General features: G+C 38.7%; 2 protein-coding genes across 3 annotated transcripts in view; both read right to left on the bottom strand.

Moving 5' to 3' along the window:
- The window catches only part of LOC120543671, a 620163-nt gene extending 606606 nt beyond the window's left edge, over positions 1-13557 (bottom strand). The window contains exons 1-7 of one of the 2 annotated variants that reach the window (XM_039776822.1): positions 13328-13556; positions 10525-10822; positions 10125-10187; positions 9863-9891; positions 9504-9596; positions 8931-9020; positions 7663-7908 (exon numbers count right to left, since the gene is read on the bottom strand). In XM_039776822.1, coding sequence (XP_039632756.1) covers positions 7663-7908; positions 8931-9020; positions 9504-9596; positions 9863-9891; positions 10125-10187; positions 10525-10822 — 819 coding nt within the window. In that variant the 5' untranslated portion in view covers positions 13328-13556. Of the gene's footprint in view, positions 1-7662; positions 7909-8930; positions 9021-9503; positions 9597-9862; positions 9892-10124; positions 10188-10524; positions 10823-13327 lie in introns of both variants that reach the window. The other variant, XM_039776823.1, reaches the window with a different exon arrangement.
- Positions 13558-15053: 1496 nt separating this feature from the next.
- Positions 15054-22010, bottom strand: LOC120543565. Its single transcript, XM_039776685.1, has 8 exons — positions 21938-22010; positions 21391-21676; positions 20199-20276; positions 19219-19247; positions 18208-18228; positions 17715-18125; positions 16405-16635; positions 15054-16194 (listed from the first exon to the last, which is right to left on the bottom strand). The coding sequence occupies exons 2-8, from the start codon at positions 21674-21676 to the stop codon at positions 15943-15945; spliced, it is 1308 nt and encodes a 435-aa protein (XP_039632619.1). The 5' UTR covers positions 21938-22010; the 3' UTR covers positions 15054-15942.
- Positions 22011-26398: the final 4388 nt, after the last annotated feature.

The following is a 26398-nucleotide window of genomic DNA, read 5'->3' as shown; positions in this document are numbered from 1 at the left end:
AACACAAATATATACAGGTTTGTAGAATGTTAATGTTGAAAAAACTCAATAACTTCAACTTAAAAATGAGTGGTGCACTTGGTGTAACAGCTTTGGAGAAGGTTGATAATCTAATCAGTGGTCATAGCATTATTAGTTTATTAAAACTCAAACCACGGTCTGGGCTGTAGAGTTACCAGTATGCGCCAGTATGTTTTAAACAGGAAAACCTGCACAACATTCCTCTTTTACATACTTTAAGGACCGGTTATATAAATTATTTTATATCCTTGTATTTCTGCATCTGCTGAATCTTTCTTCAACATCTCCCCCTGTTTAAAATTACGCCGCTTTTGCCAGAAATGGAGAATCCACAACAAACGTGTGTCTAGGTGAGTTTCCTTCATCAAATTCTATGTCATGTCATTTAGATGATGCTTTTCTCCAAGCCGCACTTACAATTGCTATATATGTCAGAGGTCGCGCCTCTAGAGCAACTAGGGATTAAGTGTTTTGCTCAGGGACTCATTGGTTGATGTATTGCAGTGGGAATTGAACCCAGGTCTCCAACACCAAAGGTGAGTGCGCGAAAGCTGCATGCTGCCTGTTACCTGCTCCAGCTTTTGAGTTCGCTTTTTAACTTTTTTTTAACTTTTATTTTAACTTTGATTCTCTTTTGTTTCGTCCTTGTTTTATCACTTTAACTCTGTGAAGTCCTGCCCTCTCTAACGAGGTTGCTTTGCAGAGTTTTGGTGCTTTTTTAGTTTTGTTTTGATCAATGCCGCTTTCACCGGGACATGCTGCCTTTGTTTACTCGAATTACAGCTGATCGCTCTAATGCCGGCCGGCATTGTGGCCAGACCAGCTAATATACCACCACTCTGGAGAAAAACACACCAGGGAAGGCAGAGAGGAAGGGAACAACGTCGGGGAGAGAGGAGGGTCGAGAGCGGGGCGGTATGGAGAGGAGAAGATTTAAGCCCGGTCTCCCCTCTGTTATGGGAAATGTACGGTCCCTTAGCAACAAAATGGACGAGCTAACGGCGCTAACGCGGAGCCACCCGGAGTACTGTGAGTGCAGTCTGATGTGTTTCACGGAGACTTGGCTGCACAGTGACATTACGGACCAGAACGTCTCCGTGGATGGCTTCCACACTGTCCGGGCGGACCGGGATTGCACTGAGAGCAGTAAGCGGAAAGCCGGGGGGCTTGCTGTTCTAGTAAACAGCAGATGGTGTTATCCCGGTCATATCACGATTAAAGAACAGCTCTGTAGCCCGGGTGTTGAACTGCTGGCCGTTGGACTCCGTCCATACCATGTGCCTAGAGAGATCCCACATGTCATCATTGTTGTCGTGTACATCCCTCCCTCTGCAAACCCAACATCTGCCTGTAGCATCATTCACACCACCATCTCCAAACTACAGACTCAACACCCCGGTGCCCTCATCATCATGTCGGGAGACTTTAACCACGTCACCATGGATAGAGTTCTGCTGACGTTCAAACAATATGTGAGCTGCCCTACCAGAGAAGAGAGGACCCTGGACCTGATGTATGCTAACATTAAGGAAGCATACACCTCCTCTTCTCTCTCCCCTCTTGGCAGGTCAGATCACAACCTGGTTCACCTCAAACCCTGCTATGTGCCTCTGGTGCAAGAGGAAGCCTACAACCACAAGAACAGTGAGGAAGTGGTCGGAAGAGGCTTATGAGGCACTGCAGGGCTGCTTTAAAGTGACGGACTGGCCTGCACTCTGAGCCCCACGGGGAGGATATTGATGGGCTCACAGAGTGCATCACAGACTACATTAATTTCTGTGTGGATAATGTCTTGGATAATGTCTCCCACCCTCTCTACGACACACTGGCCCAGCAGAGGAGCACCTTCAGCAGGAGACTCCTCTCACCCAGATGCACCACAGAGCGCCACAGGAAATCTTTCCTGCCTATGGTCATTAAACTTTACACCACCTCCCTCAGAGAGTCACACACCCCCTCTCTGTAATTATCTCATCTCAAACATAGACAATCATTTCTCTTTTTATTGCACTATTTGCACATTAATGCTGTACATTTCATATTTTATATATTACTGTATTTGTTTTTATTATATATGTTTAAAGTCTTGTTAATATATGTTGTTTTTATTGTTGTTTGTATACCTGGAGTGGTAACGAAAATAATTTCCCCCTGGGATTATTAAAGTATTTCTGATTGTGATGTGTCATATCCACCGTGCCATCACCACCACATCCCTATAATCTTAAGGCTCTGACACACCAACCCGACGGCCGACCTGTCTGAAGCACTGCACCACTTTAAAGTAATTGTGCTGAACATGATTCATTGTTTTGAAAATTTAACACTTGTGTTGTTATCAGAATTATGGGTTTCTTTGAACCAAATTGCCCCAAGATAACAAAACTCAACATCCTCTGATCTTTACTATCAGTCGAAAATAATCCACAATTTGTTTTGTTTTGTTTTTTTAGACAAAAAAAATAGGTATTATGTGATTTAAATTGTTTATTGACCATGTATTTCAAAAAGCAACCGTCAGGGAATAGGTTAACTGCCATAAGGGGCTCTTTTATTAAAAACAAACAGGAAAGGACCGTGGTACAAGGGCCGTGCAGCCAACCATCCACTGATAGTTACTGGGAGTAACCCATCTCTGAAAAAGACACAAAATTTGGTTAGGGTTAGGTGCCATAAAGTCAGTGGTCGCAACCCTAACCATTGCCTAATCCTATTTTTTTTAGACCTTTTTAATGTATGTAATTTTATTTCCATTTAATTTTGCCTCTGCTGTGAGTGGCATTTGATACCGCAGTCCCCTTTCAAAACCATCGTCCACTTTGAGGCCAAATGCGTTTGCCAGAAGTTGAGTTTTCACAATAAACGTCTGCATCTGGTCGTTGAACTCTACTACCAGCTTTTTGTTCTTTCTCTTCTTTTTTGACGTTTTAATTCCCATTATTTGAATCCTCACAGTCTGGACAGCAGCACCTTGAGCCTGAAAAAAGACAGATTGACATTACTAGTAAAGGTCGGGCAAAATGAAAAGTACTGTACAAAAATCATAATTTCTCTTGGCGAACCGTAAAATGTTTACCAGCTTATAAACTGAGCTGATTTTTTTTCCAAATATTTTTGCGTTGGTTGATTAGGATGTAGTTTATTTGCTTTTATGGACAAAGGAATTGCACCTGGAATTGTCTTATCCTACTAATAAAGTGAACAACAACCAAACTGCTGATTTGAGAGGAAAACCAAATATCAGTAAAACCGTAATCTCACTTTGCCAGACCCTCCTCCAAAGCACGCTGAAGGAGGGTCTGGCTACTCCACATAGCATTCGGGGATGGAAGGAAATCGTGCTCTGGTTAAATGGCATTTATTTACACAAATCACAATTGTCTTGGGTGGTGCTAAGCTCCACACAGAGACGCTGCAAAATAGTTGTCAGAGAAAAACTCAGATTGGACAGATAGTCTAGCTAGCTGTCTGGATTTGTCTGCAGAGATCTGAGGAGCAGATACATTACATTACATGTCATTTAGCTGACATTTATATCCAGAGCGACTTCTAATTAAGTGCTTTCAACCCTGAAGGTGCAAACTCCAGACAACGAGTAGTAAGTGTAAGTACATTAGCTTTAAATAAGCAAAATTACATAGAGCCATATGAAAGTGCAGCTTCAAGAAATATATACAAAGGACTAGGACAAACATATACATAGGACTATATATATATATACAGTGCCTTGCGAAAGTATTCGCCCCTTGAACTTTTTCGACCTTTTGCCACATTTCAGGCTTCAAACATAAAGATATAAAACTGTAATTTTTTGTGAAGAATCAACAACAAGTGGGACACAATCATGAAGTTGAACGAGAAATTTAATGGATATTTCAAACCCTTTTTAACAAATAAAAACTGAAAAATTGTGCGTGCAAAATTATTCAGCCCCCTTAAGTTAATACTTTGTAGCGCCACCTTTTGCTGCGATTACAGCTGTAAGTTCGCTTGGGGTATGTCTATCGGTTTGCACATCGAGAGACTGACATTTTTGCCCATTCCTCCTTGCAAAACAGCTCGAGCTCAGTGAGGTTGGATGGAGAGCGTTTGTGAACAGCAGTTTTCAGTTCTTTCCACAGATTCTCGATTGGATTCAGGTCTGGACTTTGACTTGGCCATTCTAACACCTGGATATGTTTATTTGTGAACCATTCCATTGTAGATGTTGCTTTATGTTTTGGATCATTGTCTTGTTGGAAGACAAATCTCAGGTCTTTTGCAGACTCCATCAGGTTTTCTTCCAGAATGGTCCTGTATTTGGCTCCATCCATCTTCCCATCAACGTTAACCATCTTCCCTGTCCCTGCTGAAGAAAAGCAGGCCCAAACCATCATGCTGCCACCACCATGTTTGACAGTGGGGATGGTGTGTTCAGGGTGATGAGCTGTGTTGCTATTACGCCAAACATAACGTTTTGCATTGTTGCCAAAAAGTTCGTTTTTGGTTTCATCTTACCAGAGCACCTTCTTCCACATGTTTGGTGTGTCTCCCAGGTGGCTTGTGGCAAACTTTAAACGACACTTTTCATGGATATCTTTAAGAAATGGCTTTCTTCTTGCCACTCTTCCATAAAGGCCAGGTTTGTGCAGTATACGACTGATTGTTGTCCTATGGACAGAGTCTCCCACCTCAGCTGTAGATCTCTGCAGTTCATCCAGAGTGATCATGGGCCTCTTGGCTGCATCTCTGATCAGTCTTCTCCTTGTATGAGCTGAAAGTTTAGAGGGACGGCCGGGTCTTCGTAGATTTGCAGTGGTCTGATACTCCTTCCATTTCAATATTATCGCTTGCACAGTGCTCCTTGGGATGTTTAAAGCTTGGGAAATCTTTTTGTATCCAATCCGGCTTTAAACTTCTCCACAACAGTATCTCGGACCTGGCCGGTTGTTTTTCTTGTTCTTCATGCTGCTCTCTAAGCGCTTTTACGGACCTCTGAGACTATCACAGAGCAGGTGCATTTATAACGGAGACTTGATTACACACAGGTGGATTCTATTTATCATCATTAGTCATTTAGGTCAACATTGGATCATTCAGAAATCCTCACTGAACTTCTGAAGAGAGTTTGCTGAACTGAAAGTAAAGGGGCTGAATAATTTTGCACCCCCAATTTTCCAGTTTTTATTTGTTAAAAAAGTTTGAAATATCCAATGAATTTCGTTCCACTTCATAATTGTGTCCCACTTGTTGTTGATTCTTCACAAAAAATTACAGTTTTATATCTTTGTTTGAGGCCTGAAATGTGGCAAAAGGTCAAAAAGTTCAAAGGGGGCGAATACTTTTGTGAAGGCACTGTGTGTATATATATATATATATATATATATATATATATATATATATATATATATATATATATATATATATATATATATATTCCGGAGCAATCCCGGAAGTGGAACGTCGAGGATATAGACTAGTAAAACAGAGCCGTCCCTGTAGCTACCTTGGAGGATTGGGCTGGTTTCAAGTGCACATCGTTATTCTCTGTCTTCAGTTCAGTCGTTACAGCTCCAACAGAATCCATCTGAACAAAAACCACAAGATTAAAACACTATTAGACAGATCTCTAATTTTCACAAGTTTTGGTGCGACTACAATTCATATCAGGACGATTGTTATTGTTTATAAACACCAAAAACAAAGGTAGGCTAAGTTTGGAGAGAGTGTGATCAGATTGTTTTCGTGACGGTTACAGAAATAAATTATCAAGCCAAACACTGAGTAGATCATCTGTGATGTTCTTCAGTCTCCTTAACATTCATTCATTCACCAGGCTGATCTCATGAAGTGGCGTATGTATGACACGCCAATTCGTATGCCATTATTGGCGTGTTATAAAGACACATAATCGCAGCGTATTTATTAGCGTTTGGCCTCCATTGACTTACATTACCTTGCGATTGCGTGTCAGTTTACGCCGTAGCGAGTAGTATGAAAGGGCGAAAATCCATGTTGGTCGGGGGGGGAGAGGATGGATCAAACACAGGACTTTCACCCAGGAGACCGGAGATCGTGTCCCGTGTGTCATGCTTCCTAAACTCAACCGTAGTTTTCTTCTTTTCCTAAACCCAACTGTGCCGTTGTTGTCCTGCATCCCGTTATTGTTTTTCTAAACCCAACCTGTCTGCTGTATACGGCCATCAAAATGCGTACGGATAACACGCCGCTTGGCTTAAGAAAGTGGCATGTACAGTATGTTTACGCAGTCATGATGTCACGTTGCATTCAGACTGTTGTTTTCTTTTTTAAATTAGATGCATCTCGACCTCTGCCATCGTCAATTAATCTGTAACTAAACCTAACTAAACACAGTTATGTGGACTTCCCGTACAGTGATGTCAGTACTCAAAGTAAACCATGTTCACCTTCTAAAGATATGTCTTTTTCACCTTCTTAATCTCTGTAATTTTTTTCCCTTGAAGTTTTGCTTTTGCTGTGAGGGGCATTTGGTAGCGTAGTTTCCTTTCAAAATCATCGTCCACTTCGAGGCCAAATGTGCTTGCCAGAAGTCGAGTTGTCACAAAAACATTCTGCGTCCTGCCGTTGAACTCTACCACCAGGTGAGTGTTTGTCTTATTGGACTTTTTAATTCCAACTATTTGAATCCTTCCAGTCTGGACAGCAGCACTTGGAACCTAAGTGAAGACAGATTGATATTCATAGTGAAGGTTTGAGACGAGCTGAAAAGTACAGTACAAAAATCAAATCAATAAAGTAGTTGTGGAATTCAGGGGTTCCCAAAGAACAGAGATGTCCCTGCTGCTACCTTGAAGGTCTTGGAGGGTGCAGCTAGTTTCAGGGACGAATCTTGCTCTTCTGTCTTCTCGTCGGGCTTCACATCTCCAACAGGATCCAGCTGAACAAACCATAAGATTAAACACAATTAGAAAGAATTTCTGTAATTTATTGTCAAGTTTACAAACAAGTTTTTCAAAAGTTGTTTAAGCTCCTCTCCACTCAAATGTGCGATGACACACCTCTAGCTGTTCCAATAGACACCAATGTAAAACTCTAGCCCCATAAGGGGCTCTTTTATTAAAAAACTTTTTCCAAGCCTCAGAGATGGTTGAATATGTGAAAAAGTTTGAATGGTTCTTGAAAGTTAAAAAATACCTAAAATATACGTAATATTTGTAACATTTTGAAGTTGGAATGGAATTTCAAGCTGAAATTATGACTAAGGAGATAGTGTATGAAAAAGTGTGAATGTTTCAGTTTTGAACATTGTCTTCATTCATTTAAATGGGGAAAACTTTAAATATTTCAGAAATTATGAAAGTCATGGAAAGTCAGTATAATAGCCAGAATGTCCTAATTGAGCTGAATGTTTTGATGTTCTACTAAAGTTGCTACGTTAAAAAATGTGGAATTAGTAAGGTGCCAAAAAAAGGTGACAGAAATAGCAAAAAGAAATTCCATTAGAAGAACATAGATTCATTCACAGACGATTGTGTATTCTTTTTTATATAATTGCATCTCAAACGCTGCCATCATAGTTTAATCTGTCATTGGCCTAACTTTCTTAAGGTGGACTTCCAGTACAGCAACGACAGTACTTAAAAGTAAACCGCATTCGCCTTCTACAAATGTCTTTTTCACCTTTTTAATGTCCGTAACTTTTTTTCCTTGAAGTTTTGCTTCTGCTGTGAGGGGCATTTGATAGCGGAGTCTTCTTTCAAAATCATCGTCCACTTTGAGGCCAAATGCGTTTGCCAGAAGTCGAGTTGTCACAAACACATTCCGCTTTCGCTTGTTGAACTCTACGACCAGGTGAGTGTTCGTCTTATTGGACTTTTTAATTCCCATTATTTGAATCCTTCCAGTCTGGACAGCAGCACTTGGAACCTGAATAAAGACAGATTGACATTCATAGTAGAGGTTTGAGATGAGCTTAAAAGTATACAGTGTACAAAAATCGCTCCGATAAAGTAGTTGTATAACTTTGTGGTTCCCAAAGTGTGTGCATTACGCTGGGTTTCCACAATAACAGCAGAGCGGAGCGATTTAATTAATTCCCTATGAGAATGGTGAAAGTATCCTAGATGTTCCCCGCTCTTCCAAAGTTGACTCTGAGTCAACTTTTGCAGAGCGGTAGCCAATGTGAGGCAGACTCGCAAACGTGCCTCTTATATCCTGCCGTGTATACGCACATGCTATACAAATGCAAAAAGATCATGATTTCCCTGTAGCTTACTTTATGATACGTCTTTGTATAACTACATGGATGCTAACAGCTAACTTGGCAGAGGGTTGTTGAAGCAGTTGGTATACCTGGTGAGTTTTTAATATATATTTGTTTTAGCAGTAGTAGCATTGTAGTAACGTTAGCATTGTAGCATTGACAACTGGCTTGTTGCTAGTAATATAGTGTTAATCAAAGTTAACAGCAAAGTGTGTGCCAGGAGTAGAAAACGTACCAAACAGTTGTGTTAGGCCAGATATAAACTGATAGAAAACGTATATCAAGACCAACAACTAACTGTCTGCAAAACGTGTACACCGTCGGCATCATGTTGCGGTGACACAACTCGCTTGGAATCAGTTGCAGTTGAAAAACGCTGCCTGTGGAAACCCAGCGTTAGACTCTATTTGCGAACCACTCAATATTATACAAATATATAATATATACAGAGACGAGAGTAACATCTAATTGTCTTTAGTATAGAATGTTTGATTATGTCTATGGTTTTATTTTATGGATATTTCAAATGCTTTTTCAATGGATGATAAATAAGTAGTTGAACCTTGAATCGTCCCATTCTGCTTATAAACTTACTTAACCACAAATAAACCGCTGACTTGATATGAAAGTCAAACACATTTCAAGCAGATGTTAGCATCAGTAGAACAGAGTTGTCTCTTGCTACCTTGAAGGTTTTTATAGATTCAACTGGTTTCAGGGACAAATCTTGCTCCTCTGTCTTCTTTTCAGTCTCCACCGCTCCAACACGATCCATCTGAACAAATCACAAGATAAAAACACAATTACAAAGAATTCAGGAAGAATGTTCATTTTCACAGGTTTAATAACATAATGCTCTGTTGTGTGTCTATGGAGCATATTGTTGTAGAGGACGGGATATAGGGACTGACGAAAGGATGTAGGCGATGATGTCATGTAGACTTCTTAAGTGCACTCGTACCATTTAAATGCGAATGGGCCTGTGACCTACTACATATATCTATTTATACTTTTAAGACCATGCGATTGAAAACTCCTAAAAAGTACAGTAAGTTGTTGTGGGATCTTCAGGTAAGTTTCTTTTTTCTATAAATCTACTATTTCCAGCGCCAAGAATACTTTGAAGTGCAGATATTTAATTCCAATACTCTTTATTAAGTCAGCACGTTTTAATTGTCTAGCTGACCAATCGGATTGTCTGGATGGATTTACTTGTTGTATAATTAGTCTTATTAAATTCTTGCTAATTTCTTTTTACATTAATTGATGCTGAAGCTGATGCTTGATGTTTCAGGGATGAATCTTGCTTTTCTGTCTTCTTTTTGGGCTTCGCGGCTTTAACAGGGTCCATCTGAAGAAAGCACAAAATTAAACCACTTAACATACTGTAAAATGAATTCCTCTAGTTCATTTTTAATAGTTTAATAACATAAGTCTGATCTGTTGATTGTCTACACAACGTATTGTACTGTCACTGTATAGCTAGCTGTTTGAGCTTTTGGTTTTCGTCTAGATACAAGAGAGTAAAAAAGAATACTTTTATATGTATAATAAAAAAAATTGATACATTTGTGCACAGCATCAGGGTGTAGTATTATTAACCTTTGTCTTTCTCACCTGGTCAGGTTGGCAGCTTTTCAGTTGATCTTAAAAAGAAGAAATAAACATCAGTGTTGTTGCACACTGTTGATGGTTTTAAGGTAAAACCTTTTTTCAGAGGATCCTAAACATGGTTTGCTTGGTGTAATTTGGTTACTATTCATTATGAAGCTCATCAGTTTAACAGAAGTTTATCAGAGATACATCTGCCTATCTATCAAAGTGATACTTTATGTTCGTCACCCAGTCATAATGTTTGATTTCCTTTTAGTTGACCTACCAGCTGAAAGTTTTAGCTTTTTGGCCACTGATCCGAAGTCAATTGAAAGTTTTCTTGTCATCCCTGAAAAAGACATTCAAAAGGTAAACAAAGACAAATTGAAAATGGTTCTCTCATTTAGGGTTTTTCAGAAATGGCAGAGTGAATGTGTTTTAAATTTCTGCCTTTTTAGTTCAGTCTTTTTTATGTATCATATGCTGCATATTTGCCACTTTTGACGTTAGGCTGGCTTTTTAAAAATTTTAACTTTGTGCAAGATGTCTCCTGTGGTGCTACTGACGATTCTGTCTAAGAACTTCACCTTCTTGTATCAGCTCAGCTCGCTTGGAACCTCGACAGAGGTAGTATAAAAAAATTAGCAGGTATATATCGATTAACACCCTTAATTTTATCAACTCACCTTTTTTTCCTTGTCGTTTTGTCTTCAGTTTCTCCACAAAGGGGCGCAGCGGCTCCTGGACTGCAGCATCGTGCCTTGGTATATTCTTCATTTCTTTGTCGATTACAGAGATGGAGTCTTCTGTCCCGTAGTATTGGACAAGTAAATAAGGGATATCTTCTCTGGCCTTGCCATCCTTCACTCCTTGAGGGATTTTGACCAAATTTAGCAGCATTTTCCTGAATTGTGAGTCGGTCAGCTCCTCCAGGATGGAGCTCAGGGCTGTTTTCCACTTTGCCTCTAAATTCATCAATGCCATCTGCGACACATAGAGAGTCAAATGAACAACAAAAAATTTTGCAAATTAAAAACACAAGACGGCTTTACCAGATTAAATATATAATTATTCATATTTCCTCCTCAAAGAGAACTTCTGTATTTAATTGTATGTTCTTGTCGTTCGTTATTTTCCAACTGAAGATATAAATATAGTTTTGATTAACACTTAGCATTACTGTTTATTCTTCTTAATACAGCTTTTAATCGAGTCCACACTGAGCTACTTTAACAGCCAACGTGTGGAGTCTCATGTTTTAATGTCTTTGTTTATCATCTGTGATTTTCACACAAAAAATCCGGTATCCATTTAAAATTTTGTTGTGAGAGCGGCAGGACAAAGTAGACAAAAATGCCATGTGGGGTCTAGCTGCAGGCCTCCAGTGTAGAGTTGATTCAGGTGCACGCTCCACTGTTAACCCGTCCTCACTCCCAACTCCTAAAATACTGATGCTTGGTCAGTAGCTCTCGGCGTCAGATACGACGCAATAAGCACCCCTCAGCGTCTGTATGGAACGCACCGGGCAGAGCAACAGCTTCGGGGCGCGTGAAGATGACGCAGTATTAAGAGCGACAATGGTAGAGAGTAGTATGAAAGCTCGAAATTCCGCGTAGGGAGGTTGTTTGGGGTGGTGGATGGGTCAAACAACACAGACTGGAGTTTGTGTCCTGTTATTGTCCTGCGTATCACTGAAACGTTAATTTTATAATCCCACCCACCATCTTTTCCTAAACCCAACCGTTCTGTTCTTATCCAGCGTGTGACATACGCTTTATAAGCCCACCCACAATCTTTTCCTAAACCCAACTGATCCAAAAGTGACAACAATAGTCCTGAACCAGCATGTTTAGATATGGTGCTAAAGGAGACTTTTAGCGTCAATAGCAACGCCAAATGCACCTGACCAAGCGTCAGTGTTTTACGCGATGGGAGTGAGAATGTGTTGCCACTGTCAGGACAGAAAATCCACGCAGAAAATACCAAATAATATTCTTTAAACTCTTCCGGTGAAAGAAGTTTGGTTGATTTATATTTTAATAGCCTCTAACTAATCAACATTGTAAAGTGCAAACGACTAATTCCAAAAATGCAGCATTTATTTTGCCGATCATATTTCCACTGACAAGAAAACTAAAGCTATTGTGCCAAGTTGACTGATGGTTTTCCTCTAGATATGAAAGAAGAGTGTAAAAATAATACACATTTATATATAATAAATTAAGCGTCTGGATAAACAACATTAAAACTACTTAACATTCTGTAAGACATTTTGAAAAGTGATCAATTTCTGAGGCTGTGAGCAAAAGATTGATTTGCTAAATATGTGAACACATTTCACGGTTTTAAGTTGCTCTCAGTGTTACAAAGAACGAAGATAGAAACACAACATACATACAATAAGGAGAACAAAGCTGAAAGGTTAAATTACACATTTAAGTTAACTAAAGATTTCCTTAAGATTATCAGATGATTTGGTAGGCTTGAGTACTATTTAAATACAATATAACTTCTTTACCAGGTTCATCGGTGGTGCTAAATGATCTGAAGTCTATACTGTTTCAACGTTTAGAGTCAGCTATGTTTTATTTGACTCGGTAGTATAACATGTACCTGCTGCCCGTTGGTAGGTGAATGCAATTTTTTGGCAGGGATGAGAAAGGTGTGCATGCATTGTTTGGCAGAAATTAGTTTATCTTGCTCGCCGGGAAGTGGATGCAAATTGGCCACAGGCATGGAAAAGCACAACAGAAAGTGTTACGTAATGTATTGCTCCATTAAAAAGGTATTTCAACAGGTAAAAAGTCCTGTGTGGACTATAATCTGTCAGATATAAACCCTATTTATTAAATCAGGTCATTTTGAGGCAGAAAAAAACTTTCAAACACAAAGTAGAAGCTGCCATCACTTTAAGGCAAGTGGAAAAAGGACTGGATTTATTATAATCTTGGGCACAGGGTGCTCCCACAGACAGCAATTACTTTCATCGTAGGCAGGTAGTCCTTTTTTAGCAACATGTGGAAACTTTAAGGTGACCCGTCACAGGTGTTGGCAAGGTTAGCACTTCAAGCACTGACTTGAAATGTGAGAAAGATTTTGGTTAGTTCTGTGATTTGCTTTGTCTGTAGTCTACCGTGTTGTTATCCTGAAATGCTGAAATGCGAAGAATGAAAATAATAAATGTTTATGGGAGCAGCCATAAGTACAGCCTGTTTAAATCTCCATATTTTGTCTTTTGACAAACTACACCTTACTGTCGGTTGATTAATGTACACAAGGCAGTTCAGTAACGCACAAAAACAGTGAGCCGTGTGCAGTCCTTATTATCAGCCTCTTCATGGGACAGATGAACAGCTTATAGTGATTCATATCAGTCACCATTGAAATCAGAGTGTTTTTTCTTTGTTCAGACCAAGTAGGTATAGGTAGATGGGTAGTAATACATTTTTCCAAATACACTAGCAACAAAGTCAGTGAATTAATACTCACTTTGTTCTTCTCTTCAACCTCCGACCGTTTCGTTCTTTGAAATTATAGGAAGTAAAATGGGCTCTCAGTGGCACAGAGACACTTTGTCTGAACTTGTTTGTGGCAGAAACCAACTTAAATCACGTTTTATAGCCTGCTCCCCACTCTGCTAAAATATATGTGGATATTTCATCATCACATCTTCCAACTTTGACAGTTAATCCTTTATAACATCCTGTTTCAGACTCACAGTTCCCCCCTCCAGTGACAGTGGTTTAGCCCACAAACAAAGCCATACTTTCACTTTCATGCTGTGTGGACAAAGTTAAAACTACAGTATGTTTGTTGTGTGCTGTCAATTGGAAAGCAAGCTGATGCAGCTTCCAACATCGACACAGTTTGCAGTTTATCCTAAGAAAGATCTAAGTACATTTACTCAAGTATTGTAGGCTTACAGTTTTGAGGTATTTCTACTTTACTTGTGTTGTGTCCTTTGTCTAGGAGAACTAACAATTAAATAAACCTTGGGGGGGGGGACGACAAGGGAGAAGTGGAAGCAGTTAAAGCATAAATCAAATATTCTTTTGCTAAACCAAGGAACACAAACCACTGAAAGCGATTGCAATGAAAATCAAAGATGAATATTTTTCACAAAAAGTACATTTAACCCTTGTGTTGTCTTCCCATCAACCTTGAAAAAAACACATTTTTTTTCAACGTTTTTGACGCCTTTTTTCAGTTTGTTTTTGCCTTTTCCAACGTTTTAAATTAAGTTTTTCTTCTACACATTTTCAGCTCTTATTTCGACGTCCCATATTTTCTGATATAAAACAAAAATTGAAAACGGGTCAACAAAGATCTACTTTTATAATAAACAAAAGACTTGATTCACACAACCAAAAATTCTGCTACTTTATACTTATATTATAGATTAAAACAGAACTTTGTTGATTGGATTAGAATCAGAATATATGTATGTATATATGTGTGTATGTATATATATATATGTAGTAAAAATTACTTTACAAGCTAAATCATTAAAGTGATGAACACATTGAATAAACTCATTTTCTTGGCTGTTTATTTCAAGATCAAGATTTGAGAACTAAGAGATTCTTTAATCAGAGTAAACGTTAAATTAATCTTTCTGATATTGAATTCAATGTGCTTATATACTTAACAGTTACATATATGATAATACAAAACATTTGTACATAACTCAGCACTGACACTGAGAATTTTAAAAACGTTTTCACTCTGAACTCATAAAATCCGGACATTTGGGCAGTAGCTGTCAGCGTCCGATACGATGTCAAAAGCACCCTTCAGCGTGTGTGTAGAACGCACCAGGGAGAGCAGCAGCTACACAGCGTTTGAAGATGACGTAGCATTAAGTAGCGAGCAGTATGAAAGCCCGAAAACCACATAAGGAGGTTGGTTGGGGGGGAGGATGGGTCAAACAACACAGGACTTTCACCCAGGAGACCGGGGATCATGTCCAACATGTCACGTTTCCTAAACCCAACCGTCCCGTTGTTCTTTTCCTAAACCCAACCGTCCCATTGTTTTTTTCCTAAAACGGTTGTTCTTTACTTAAACCCAACCGTCCCGTTCTTATTTTCCTAAACCCAACCATCCTGTTGTTGTCCCGCGTGTCATGGAAACGTAAGCCCATCCACGACCTTTTCCTTAACCTGTGTCAAAAGTGACGCCAATTGTCCCGACCAAGTGCGTTTAGATATGACGCTAAAGGAGTCTTTTAGCATCAATAACAACGCCAAAGGCACCTGACCAAATGTCCGTATTTTACGCGATGGGACTGAGAACATGTTGGAATTTTGCACCCATACTTCAACACCACAATAAAAATAAGTAAGCAAATTTATGATGCACTTTTCACAGATAACATCTCAAAGTGCTTTGTAATGATATAAAAAAGACATACAAGAAAACATAATGCATAATCAAAATGAAGTAATAAAACAATGTGCAGACAGGTCAGCCTGTCTAAACATGTAGGTAACAAGGTAATGTACAGTATGTAATCTGATTTTTGCAAAGAAACTCCCAAACACTGTCTTACTTATTTAAAAGGACAACACACATGAATCAACATGTCTGTTAATGTGCCAGTGTTAATATTTTTTACGCATTTTTCCCCAAAATTTTGTCGCCTTGTTCGACATTTTCGACGCTTATTTTTCGACCTCCCATATTTCGACCTCCCATATTTTGACCTCCCATATTTCGACCTCCCATATTTCGACCTCCCATATTTCGACCTCCCATATTTCTAATATAAAAACAACTTGGAAACGGGTCAAATTTGACCCCAGGAACACATGGAGAAATACATCAATGAGTCTTATTACAAATCACTGCTTAAACTTCTTTTTTTTTCTTAATGCATAGACATACATTGAAATTACATAGAAATGTCCCAAACAATACACATTTGGGTCACTATTCTTTGACCAACAGATCCTTTGAAAATTTTAAAAAAATGTAAAAAAACAAAACAGATAGTGGTCATAGAGTTATTTGATTGTTTTAAACTCAAATATCGATTTTGCCAAGTGTTACCACATTGTGCCAGTATGTTTTAAACATTCATGAACAAGTTATTCTCACATCTTCTAAGCAGCTGTAATTTTAGTGATTTTATTTCCTTGAATTTCTGCCTCTGCTGAGATTGGCATTTTATCGAGGAGACTTTTTTTAAAATCTCCCTTTATATTAATGTTAAACGTATTTGCCAAAAGTCGGGAAGCCACAACAAATGTTTGCGGCTTGTCGTTGAACTTTGCCACTAGTTGAGTCTCCTTCTGAGTGGCTTTTATGATCGCTATAATCTCAATTCTCCCATTCTGGATGCCGACACTTTGAACCTGCAGACAGATTGACATTTAACAGTCAAGGTTTAAGACATTCTGAAAAATTCATTTAAAACCATTTAATAAAAGTGTTTAACAGCTTATAAACTAAGCAGGACGAGGGTGTAATGTTGTTATTAGATGTGCATCACACCACAGAGTTAAAAACAAACATGGCTGACTTGTGGCTTTATAAAAGTAGAGCGAGGAGATCACTTCAGGTACCTTTTCAATTCTGGTGTAATCAGTTGAGTTCAGCGATATGTTTCCAAAGTACTTATTGGTCTTCATGTTGGTAACCTTAACGACATCTCCGACTGATAATCCTTTGCATTGCTCGGTGGCTTCCCTCCACATAACGATCTCAATGAAATCGGTTTCGTCTTTAAGTTGAAAATGTTGCTTCTTTGTCAACTTCCGTTCGCCATTCACCTTAGTCTTTTTGACAGGAGTAATCTGAACAAATTAACGGCACAGGATTATACAACATGAAAAAAGGAAGCCCAGAAATGACGTTGACCCGTTACACAGCGTTAAATAGAACAGTCTTAAACATTATGTCGTTTATAGGCAAACAACCAACAACTTTTGTCGTTTTGGTACAAGGATGTGTTGGAATTCATTTTGTGTTACATAACCTGAGGTTTCAGTTCCACCTCTAATTTCTTTAAATTGAATGTTCACGGACATCAGTCTTCATCTAAGGCCCTGACGCACCAAATTAAGCCGACCTTAGTTTTTGTGGTGTCGCACACCGTTGCTACTCGTCTAACTTTTTTCAGCCGATCAGATACGTGGGTGAGCGGAATCCATCTGACTGGCTATTCAAACAAAAAATAAAACAGTAGTAAGGAAAGCAAGCAAATGACTATTATTACATTACATGTCATTTAGCTGATGCTTTTATCCAAAGCCACTTACAATTGCTATGTATGTCAGAGGTTGCACACCTCTGGAGCAACTAGGGGTTAAGTGTCTTGCTCAGGGACACATTGGTTGATGTATCGCAGTGGAAATCAAACCCAGGTCGCCCACACCAAAGGCCTGTGTCATATCCACTGCACCATCACCACCTATTGAGAGCTCACACAGAAGGCTTTCTTTCATTTTTCAACCTCATCTGATTATTCCAATACACATTGAGATGTCAAAACTGGCCAAAAATATAAATCTGGTTTCCCCTTTTGAACGACAAAATTACTGCCTGCTGGCATGGAGAGTTATTTCCTTTTAAGCAGACGCAGAACGTATGTTGTAGTTGACCGTCGGGTGTAGTCTTTGCGGTGTGTTCAAGTAAAACTTTTTGAAGACACGGGACATGAGGCGACGCCGTAGCCGGTCTTCATCGTCACTAATTCTTTGCCGTCTGCTTGGTGTGTCAAGGCCTTAAGCTACATATACATTTATATTGCTCCTTAAATTAGAGTACAACAGAAGTATAGATTTCATTTTGTTTTGTATGCAGAAACCAAACTGTTACCAAACTCGTATGACAGTATGTAGACATAAAGCAAGTAAGTGCAGTTTAAACTCACCTCTGTAACTTCTCCTTTCACACTCACATTTGTCTTGTCATCAAATGATTTGGCTTCTTTAATGGAGTAAACTGGACTTTCTGGATGAATTAGCTTCCGAGCTTCCATCTCAAGCTCCTCTGGGACATCAACAGGGTTTGTCTCTGCCACTGTGCTTGACTCGATAACCTTAACACCATACTCATCCATTATTAGCTTTATGAACAAGTAGGAGCTCTCCTTCTTAATTTGTTGGAAGCGTCTTTTTCCATATACCATCACTTTAATGCTGGCCGTCTTATCAGCAACAGCTAGATAAAAGAAGTTTTTGTCTTTGTTTTTATATGTGCGCAGTTCAGATTTCTGAACAACTTTCCCAACTATGATGTCTGTCTCAAGAATTCCACTCCGTTTCACATCCCAGATGGATTTCTGCGGCATAAAAAGGAGAAAGTGTCAAAACTTATGAGCCGTGAAAGAAAGAAAGAAAGAAAGAGAAAGAAAAAGCAATTACCCAAAAAGGAATGTTTCTCTCCTGCAAAAGAACAAACATTTTATTAATAATCCAGACTGATGTCATAAATTGGCATATGTATGACACGGCAATTTGGTTGTGTGGTGTTATCAAGACGCATACTCGCTTTTTAGCATGTTTATCAACGCTGTTTGGCCTCTATTGACTTACATTACCTTGGGATTGTGTGTGAAGTGATGCCGTAGCGAGTAGTATGAAATGACAAAAATCCGCATAGGGAGGTTGGTCAGGGAGGGTGGATGGGTCAAACAACACAGGACTTTCACCCAGGAGACCGGGGATTGTGTCCCACGTGTCAACCCAACCCCGTTCGTCTTTTCCTAATCGCAACAGTTTCTTCTTTTCCATAACCCAACTCGCGTGTGACTTTTCCTAAACCCAACCGTAGCCACGCGATAACACGTAGCCTTGTGATAACACATAATCTCGCGATAACACACCACGTGGCATGTATGTTTACGCTGTGACGTTGCAGACTGCCGTCCGCTGTATACAGCGTAGACCTACACGCGGACAGCTCAAAATGAGTACAGATAACACGCCACTTGGCTGTAGGAAAGTGGTGTGTGTGTATACGCAAAATCATGATACCACATTGAATAAACAATTCTTAATGCAGAAACTAACGTTTACTTTAACGTACACAGAAGTCCGATGGAACTCGTAGGAGATAACAAGTTGGATCAGTAAGTAGGCTGGAAGGCTGTTTTATTCACTTTAAACATCAGAAGAAATTATTCTTTTCTCTAACACAGATGATGCTGAGTCATTAATAAATTAGTCATGACAGAAAAGTCTGTATTAGAGAAAAGTAAATAAAAGTTCCACATCTACACATATCTATACTACGGTAGATGGTTCAACACAAACACAATAGCTACAACACAAACACAAAATTATTATTATTGGAAAGGTTTAATATTATAGTCATAGTGTGTAAGAATGAATGCAAGGCAAATTACCGTAACAAGTTTAATTCTAAACTCTTACCTCATCAGGTTGGCTGCTCTTCTGTTGATCTTTAAAAGGAGAAACAAACTTCAGTCAGTTATTAATCAGCAGCCAAAAAAAAGACCTGTTTAAATAATGACCTGCATACAGGCCTAAATACATAAACTGCATTTGATGTTATTATAAATTATTAAGAAAAGGGCAATTTCCCTTAATACTGATTTGTTCTGTTAGTTTGGTAAAATGTTATCCTATCAATTTAGTTGTAAAGGTTGAATGTGTTAATGTGGGTCGCCAAGGACTAAAGGTGCACTATGAGTTCCTGCGTGGTTTCGGCACAATTACATTTTTGTCTCAAATCGTAGGAATCTCTCCTTGATCCGCTAGCTGCCTGGTTCCTGAACACACCGTGAAAAAGCCCGGTCTCAGGAGACAACACAGGGGTCCTAAACATCAAACAAACACTAGAGGCACAGGCTGTGCACCAAAATACAACAAACCACTCCAGCCAATCACCGACAAGATGGTTGGGGGAGGGGTGCTTTTAGAGCAGCAGCCATAATTTCAGTGAAAAAGACGCACTAACCCCCACCCATCTTGTCTGTGATTGGCTGGAACGTGGCTTGTTGTATTTTGGTGTACAGCCTGTGCCCCTAGTGTCTGTTTGACGTGTCCGGACCCCTGTGTTGTCTCCCGAGACTGGGCTTTTGCACGGTGTATTCAGGGGGAAGGCAGGTAGCGGATCAAGGAGAGATGCCTACGATTTGAGACAAAAATTAATTTGCGCTGATACCATGCAGGAACTCATAGTGCACCTTTTAAGAGTTTCAAAATGTTTGGGAACCAATGCTTTAGATAATCTGGATAAACTGTCTTAAATGTGTGATGGGTGATGTCACTGTGTTTATGGATCCCAGACATTAATTTAGTACAATGTCATGGTAGACATGATGGATAAAACTATGAAATAAAGAGAGAACTGTTTTTCTTCATTGATTGTAGCATTAACAACAAATTACCCAGGATTTTAGGCTGATCTTGGGTCAAATCTCTCAACACTTCTTCCTCTCCATCCTGCTCACGTTTTCTTTTCTTTCCTGAAAAAGTTGATTTGAAAACAGATTGTTCTGTTCAGTTCTACATCACTCTTGTGTAGAACAACACAAACGGATCATCATTGTTCAGTTTTTGGTTGTTGTGTCCGTCATTTCTCAGGTCAATATTTTGCCATTCTTGAGAAATCTTAAAATTCCAAGTCTGAAAGTCTATTCCAGTCAGAGATGGGAAGTAACGAAGTACAAATACTGTTACTGTACTCAAGTAGATTTTTCAGATATTTTACTTTACTATTTATTTTTGTGCCGACTTTTTACTTTTACTCCTTACATTTTTAACACGAATATCAATACTTTCTACTCCTTACATTTTACAAAATTGGCTCATTACTTTAGTTTCAAATAATTTCAGTGGCGTTACCGTTATGTTTCACGTCATCAATACCGAATTCAGTCTAACGCACCACTACAAGACAACTCGACAGATTCAGGGGTATTCATTCACGGCAAATCATTGCGGCTTGATGAATCACAACTGAATTCATATCTTCAGTACTCAGTCAAAATCTTATTAACCTGGAGTTCCAGTCTCTGTCACAATAATCATATATGTGATGTTTTAGGTCTATTGGCAGACATCCATTTAAAATGTAGGCAATGCCATATAAAGAGCCTTTTTCCATGTCCACTGAAGTTTCTCAGCTTGTACTCTAGTAACATTTGTGTGGTCCAGATAGCTTTGGATAAAAAATGGTTGTCATTCGCAAGGCTACTTTTACTTTTAAATTTCCAAGCCTGTACTTGTACTGTAAAGAAGTTAAATCAGTACTTCTACCAGAATATTTTTTTAACAAGTATCATTACTTCTACTTGAGTATGGGAAGTGAGTACTTTTGCCATCTCTGATTCCAGTAGGACTTCTGCTGTGGTGACATACATTTTATTTGACACTGATGTGAGAGAAATGGAACCAATTCAAAATAGATTGCAAACTATAATGTCGCCGACGCCCATGCTTTGAATATTAGTTTTAACCCTTTAAATATTTTTGCATTAAACCTTATTCTACATCCTCTGTGATTTAATGAAACATTAAAAAAGTCAAACAAGAATGAATACTTTTCAGCCAAAACCAAAAACTTGTATCATGACTCACCTCGGTTATTTTTCTCCCGTTTGTCCACAAAGGGGCGCAGCAGGTCCTGGATTGTAGGGTCCTTCCTCGGAATGTAATCCATTGCTTTATTGATTTCAGAGATGGAGTTTAGTAGTCCGTAGTGCTCAATGATTTTTCCAGGCATCTTTTCTCTGGACGTGCTAGACCTCTGACCTTTGGGGATTTTTTCCAAACATTCCAGCATCTTTATGTACTGTTCAGGCTCCAGATCCTCCACTATGGAAGTCAGAGCTCTTTTCCACTCTTCCTCTGAAACATCCGACATCTTTGACACAGAGAGACGAGAGAACAGCAAATATGAAGTCATATTAGTCACCATTAAAACAATATTAACCGCCAGAACATTAGTCACCATTAAAACAATATTAACCACCAGAATATTAGTCACCATTAAAACAATATTAACCACCAGAACATTAAACCACAAGCTTTGTTTGTTATCGTGAGTAATCTCACAGTAGATTCATTTTACAAAAGAAAGCAATACAGTCTTTTATTACGTGGTTACATATAATATAATACTCACTTTGGGCTTTTCTTTACCACTGATCTGTTTTCTTCTTTTGTGGCGATGTCTGTTGACAGTCGAAATTGCTCTGAGTGGCGGGAAGACAAATTTGAATTTTTTTTTTGGGATACAGTGATGGAGGTGGAAGATACCAACTTTAATCATGTTTCACCAACCTGGCTGCCGCCCTAATGATTTTGAATAAATGAGAAAATATATTTGGAGAAAGATTTCTCATTGTCAAATATATTATTTTACCGACTTTGAGTTGTTAACCCTGCAAACATCCAGTTTCAAACACACAGTCCACCCCTCTAGTGAACAATGGTTCAGCCCGCACTTTCCCGCTCAAAAGCTGAGAAACCGAAAAGAGCCGGTACTTTCACTTTCATATCAAGTAAACAAATATTAACTTGCTTTGTGCAGTCAGTTGTGTTAGTCAGCGAGGTAAAGCAGCAGCTTTCCAACATCGACACAGTCAGCAGTTTAGTTTCACTCTGTTGTGGAAGAAATATTCACAACTTCAGTACAAATACTACAACTAAAAGTCCTTCATAGTCATGTATAATTTGACCTCATTAAAAGTATGGATGTTTTAGCAGCAAAATAAAATATCAAAGGTAGAATAACTTGTTATGCAGAGTAAGCCCTTTGAAGTTGTTATCTTATTGTGTGTTACTGATTCATTAACATCTAAGCAGCATATTGTTGTAGCTTGTAATGTGGAGCTTTAACAACAAACTGATCATGTTTATTTTTTATGTAAAGGAACTGCTGTCAGATGCAGTGGAGTAAAATTACAATAGTTCCCTCTAAAATGTAGTCAAGTAGAGTTAAAAAGTAGCATTAAATGAAAATACTCAGTAATGTAGGCCTGTAAGTACCTACAAAGTGAACTTAAGTAGCTCTGTTTAGTTCTTTCTAACACCACAGGCGTCCACCTTCATACTGTTTCCCAAAACCAAAATTTAGGAATCCAGGATAACCGAAAACTGACCTTCCATCGGACTGATTATATCTTAAATTCTTCCAGATTCAACGCTGTTAAACCGTAGTGTCAACATCTTTATTGTTATTGTGCACCAGAAAGTGAAATAGTTCCCTTAAACATATGTTACATTTCCACATCAAAATATCTAAAAACAACTCGACCTCTGTTCTATATGTTGTTGAGTTGTGTACTTACATTCTCCCAAATATTTACAATGAAGTTCAAACCCAGAGAAATCTGTCATTTCATTCAAGGTTATGCTCTGTTACATTTGGTCACAGTCTCCTGTACTGTAGATGACGTCATATAACCTTTGTACCTTTGTAAATATACCTGATGAAATACATCCTGATCCAAAGACTTTGGCGGAGGACAGAAGGATCGTCCATTGATTCCTGATGATGGACACCTTGCTGGGCATTAACCCTTACATATAGTATATGTAGAGCTTTTAGAAGACATGTTGAGATGAAGATAAATAATAAGAGGAGTCTTCTATGGGCCCTCTCACACTTTGCTTGCTTTCCTCACTACAGTTTTTCTTTGTGTGTACTAATTCACCCACAGCCAATTAAACATGTTAAATTGTCCAAATTTGGCAAACGAGGGCCGACTAGTAGTGACAATGGGTGACACGCCGCAATAACAAGAGCAACAGGTGCTCAACTTGAACCGCAACCGAAAATCTCCTTGGTGTGTAGCAAATGAGTGCACTTTTACCATAGGTGCCTATACGAGCACCCACGGAAAATACCGAGCACCCACATGTGCCAGGCTACAAGCAGGTTACAGTCATTTAAAATTAAACATTGCAGTTGGTGCTAAGTGGGGCGTCTGTCATAGTGTGATTGGTAATGTCGCTGTCAGTCCCCTGCTCCATATTCTATCCACCAATCACAGAGTCTCTTGGATGAAAACGCCTCTTTAGTGACCCCCCCTCCATCCCCCCACTATACAGTGTCTGCATGTGCATTAGGTAATCAGAGTGAGACTAAAACGGACAGATTTGTTATTAAAATAGCAAAACCTAATGATACAAGTGCATCAACATCCACCACCTAGTAGACAGGTTGCATTGATTCTTAATTTCCCACGAAGCTGATCACGGTTACGTGTCAGTTAGCTGTCACACTAAATGCATTTGTTCTTGAGGGGATTGTATACATGTATATGTGTGTATGTATATGTATATATATATATATATATATATATATATATATATATATATATATATATATATAAATAAATTAGAGTGTGGACTGGACATACTCTATATGTAAAGTGTCCTGATTTGTTTATGATTTGACACTATTAAGAAAAAGCCACGCTGCATTAAGCGGTATTTGTTTCTCTTTTTATTTTTCTAAAGTAACGATTACATCAGAGGCTGCAAAAATGTAAAAGAATATAAAAAATTTTAAGAAAAGACCAACCAGTATCTCTTTAAACATCAGGAGAATAATCTTCACTCAGACATATTTTTCTCAATATTCTTTTCTAATTACACATCTGCATCTTATTTGTCCATCTGTGATGTTCTGCCTCCATCTAGTGGCTAAAACAAAGAATATGTGTTCTTCTCCCTTTGAATCATTTTCATAGTCAACATTTACTTAAAAAACAGGCTTAAACAGGTTCTAATCTAAAAATGACAATAGTTAATGTGTAACAATCAGTTATTATAGAGATTCATCATCACATTCCACAGGGTTGCCTTTTTCCAGATTAGCACAATCGCCCATTCAAATTTGGGCTCCGATGCTGTCCTCTGTTGGGTCGCTGTCCTCTTCTGGGACATTCCTCTGTAGAGTTGCCCCACTTGGACCTGGAAGATACCAAAAGAGTTTTATCAGTTTGTGTTTTCCTTTATAAGTAATCAGCAACAAAAATGGAGACATTTATATCTGATGGAGACCCCTTTGTTTTGTATTAATCTGTTAATATACTAAACTGTTAGTTCTCTGTTTACGTAGATGGAGACCTTATTTTGAATCAGCCAATCAGTCTGAGAAGTCTGAATCAACGGAAGTACATTTCAAGGTTAAAGTCTGACATCTGGTGCATGGCTCACTTGCTGGATGTGCTTGCCGTCTCAATCTCTGTAAACTTTGGGAAACAACATCAAACTTTGAGTTTGCAAGCTACATGCTGACAAAGGTTTAAAGAAAGATTGGATGGTGCAACAAGGCAGGCCTACTGGGTTCTTCAGTGGCTGATTGTAAAGATTTAAAAATCCCCATGTTAGTTTACAGCCTAGTACTTGTCATCTCTAAAATGTTTTGAATAAAACACATTTTAAACGTTAAAAGAACTGGAGAGGGAAAAAATATTGAGTTGCTGCTTGTGTGGAGCGGTAATAAAACATTATGTATTTGTTTTGATCACTTTTTAACGAGTTTTTACTCAAAAATCCAACATTTAATTCACTGGTAATTGATAATAAGGAACTAAACATGGGGAAATAATCTACATCAATTTAATCATATCAAATCTTCAAACCTTTTTCTTCCTGGCGCTGTTCCTTCACTTTCTCCACAAAGGGTGCAGCAGGTTCTGGACTTTAGGGTCTTTCCTTGGTATCTCTTCCATTATTTCATCTATTTTAGAGATGGACCCTTCTGCGCCGTAGTACTCAATGATTAAATTAGAGATTTCTTCTCTGGTCTTGCCATTCTTCATTCCTTGTGGGATTTTATCTAGATAGAGCAGCATCTTAGCGATTTGTCTTTCAGTCAGCTCCTCCAGGATGGAACGTTCAGGGCTGTTTTCCATTTATTGGCAACTGATCCTGGGTCAGCTGCAAGCTCGCTCATCTTCCCTTAAAATTTAAAAGTTAAACACAAATTAAAAAATTCTTTCATTTAGCATTTTTCACTGTTGCTTTTTCTCTGTAGAGAGAGGCTGAAATGTTATGTCTAAAATGTTCCCTACTGAGATCCACCAGCCAAAAGACATATTACTCTGCAGTTGAAAATTACATATATGCAATTTTATATATTTTACATACAATATACAATTTTACATATATGTAAAAGTTTAAAAGTACAGAAAATACTTTGAAGAAAGAACAACGGTTAAAAAGTAAGAGCATGGATTTATTATCTTGGAGCGAGGATGAGGTGGAACTGTTACTGAAAGGTCTGTAAGCTACCTAACTGATCAGACTAGCGGACGTGTGTCCTCGCTTTCCAAATGTCTCTGTTTGTGTCCGGTCCAGACTACAAAGCAACCCCGAGTTTTCTAACCACAATGGGGGCAGCAGTGTTTCCAAATGTTAAAGTTTTAGGGGATCGGAAACGCTTGGAGTAGTGTGAACGTCGTGCATGAACATAGCAAAAGATATTAATCTTTTAAACAAAAACGCGGTAATGTAGATGTAGCCTAAACATTATGCATAACAAGCTGCACATTACAAGTTGCACCGAATGGTATGAAATGGTATACACTTCCTAAATGGGCGCAGCCTTGTTTGAAAGTGTAGTGAACGT

Source organism: Perca fluviatilis, chromosome 16, assembly GCF_010015445.1.
Source record: "Perca fluviatilis chromosome 16, GENO_Pfluv_1.0, whole genome shotgun sequence".
NCBI classification, from domain to species: Eukaryota; Metazoa; Chordata; class Actinopteri; order Perciformes; family Percidae; genus Perca; species Perca fluviatilis.
The sequence above is the reverse complement of the archived record's forward strand: the minus strand, read 5'-3'. Positions and strand labels throughout refer to the sequence as shown.

Bases quoted from the DNA above. Each gene is read 5' to 3' on its own strand.
- LOC120543565 (XM_039776685.1), bottom strand. From the start codon at position 21,676: ATGTCGGATGTTTCAGAGGAAGAGTGGAAAAGAGCTCTGACTTCCATA. The intron at 20,277-21,390 runs GTGAGTCATGAT...CAACTTTTTCAG, and splicing joins ACGGGAGAAAAATAACCGAG to GAAAGAAAAGAAAACGTGAG. The intron at 16,636-17,714 runs GTGAGTTTAAAC...TAATTTGTTCAG, and splicing joins TGAAAGGAGAAGTTACAGAG to ATTACTCCTGTCAAAAAGAC.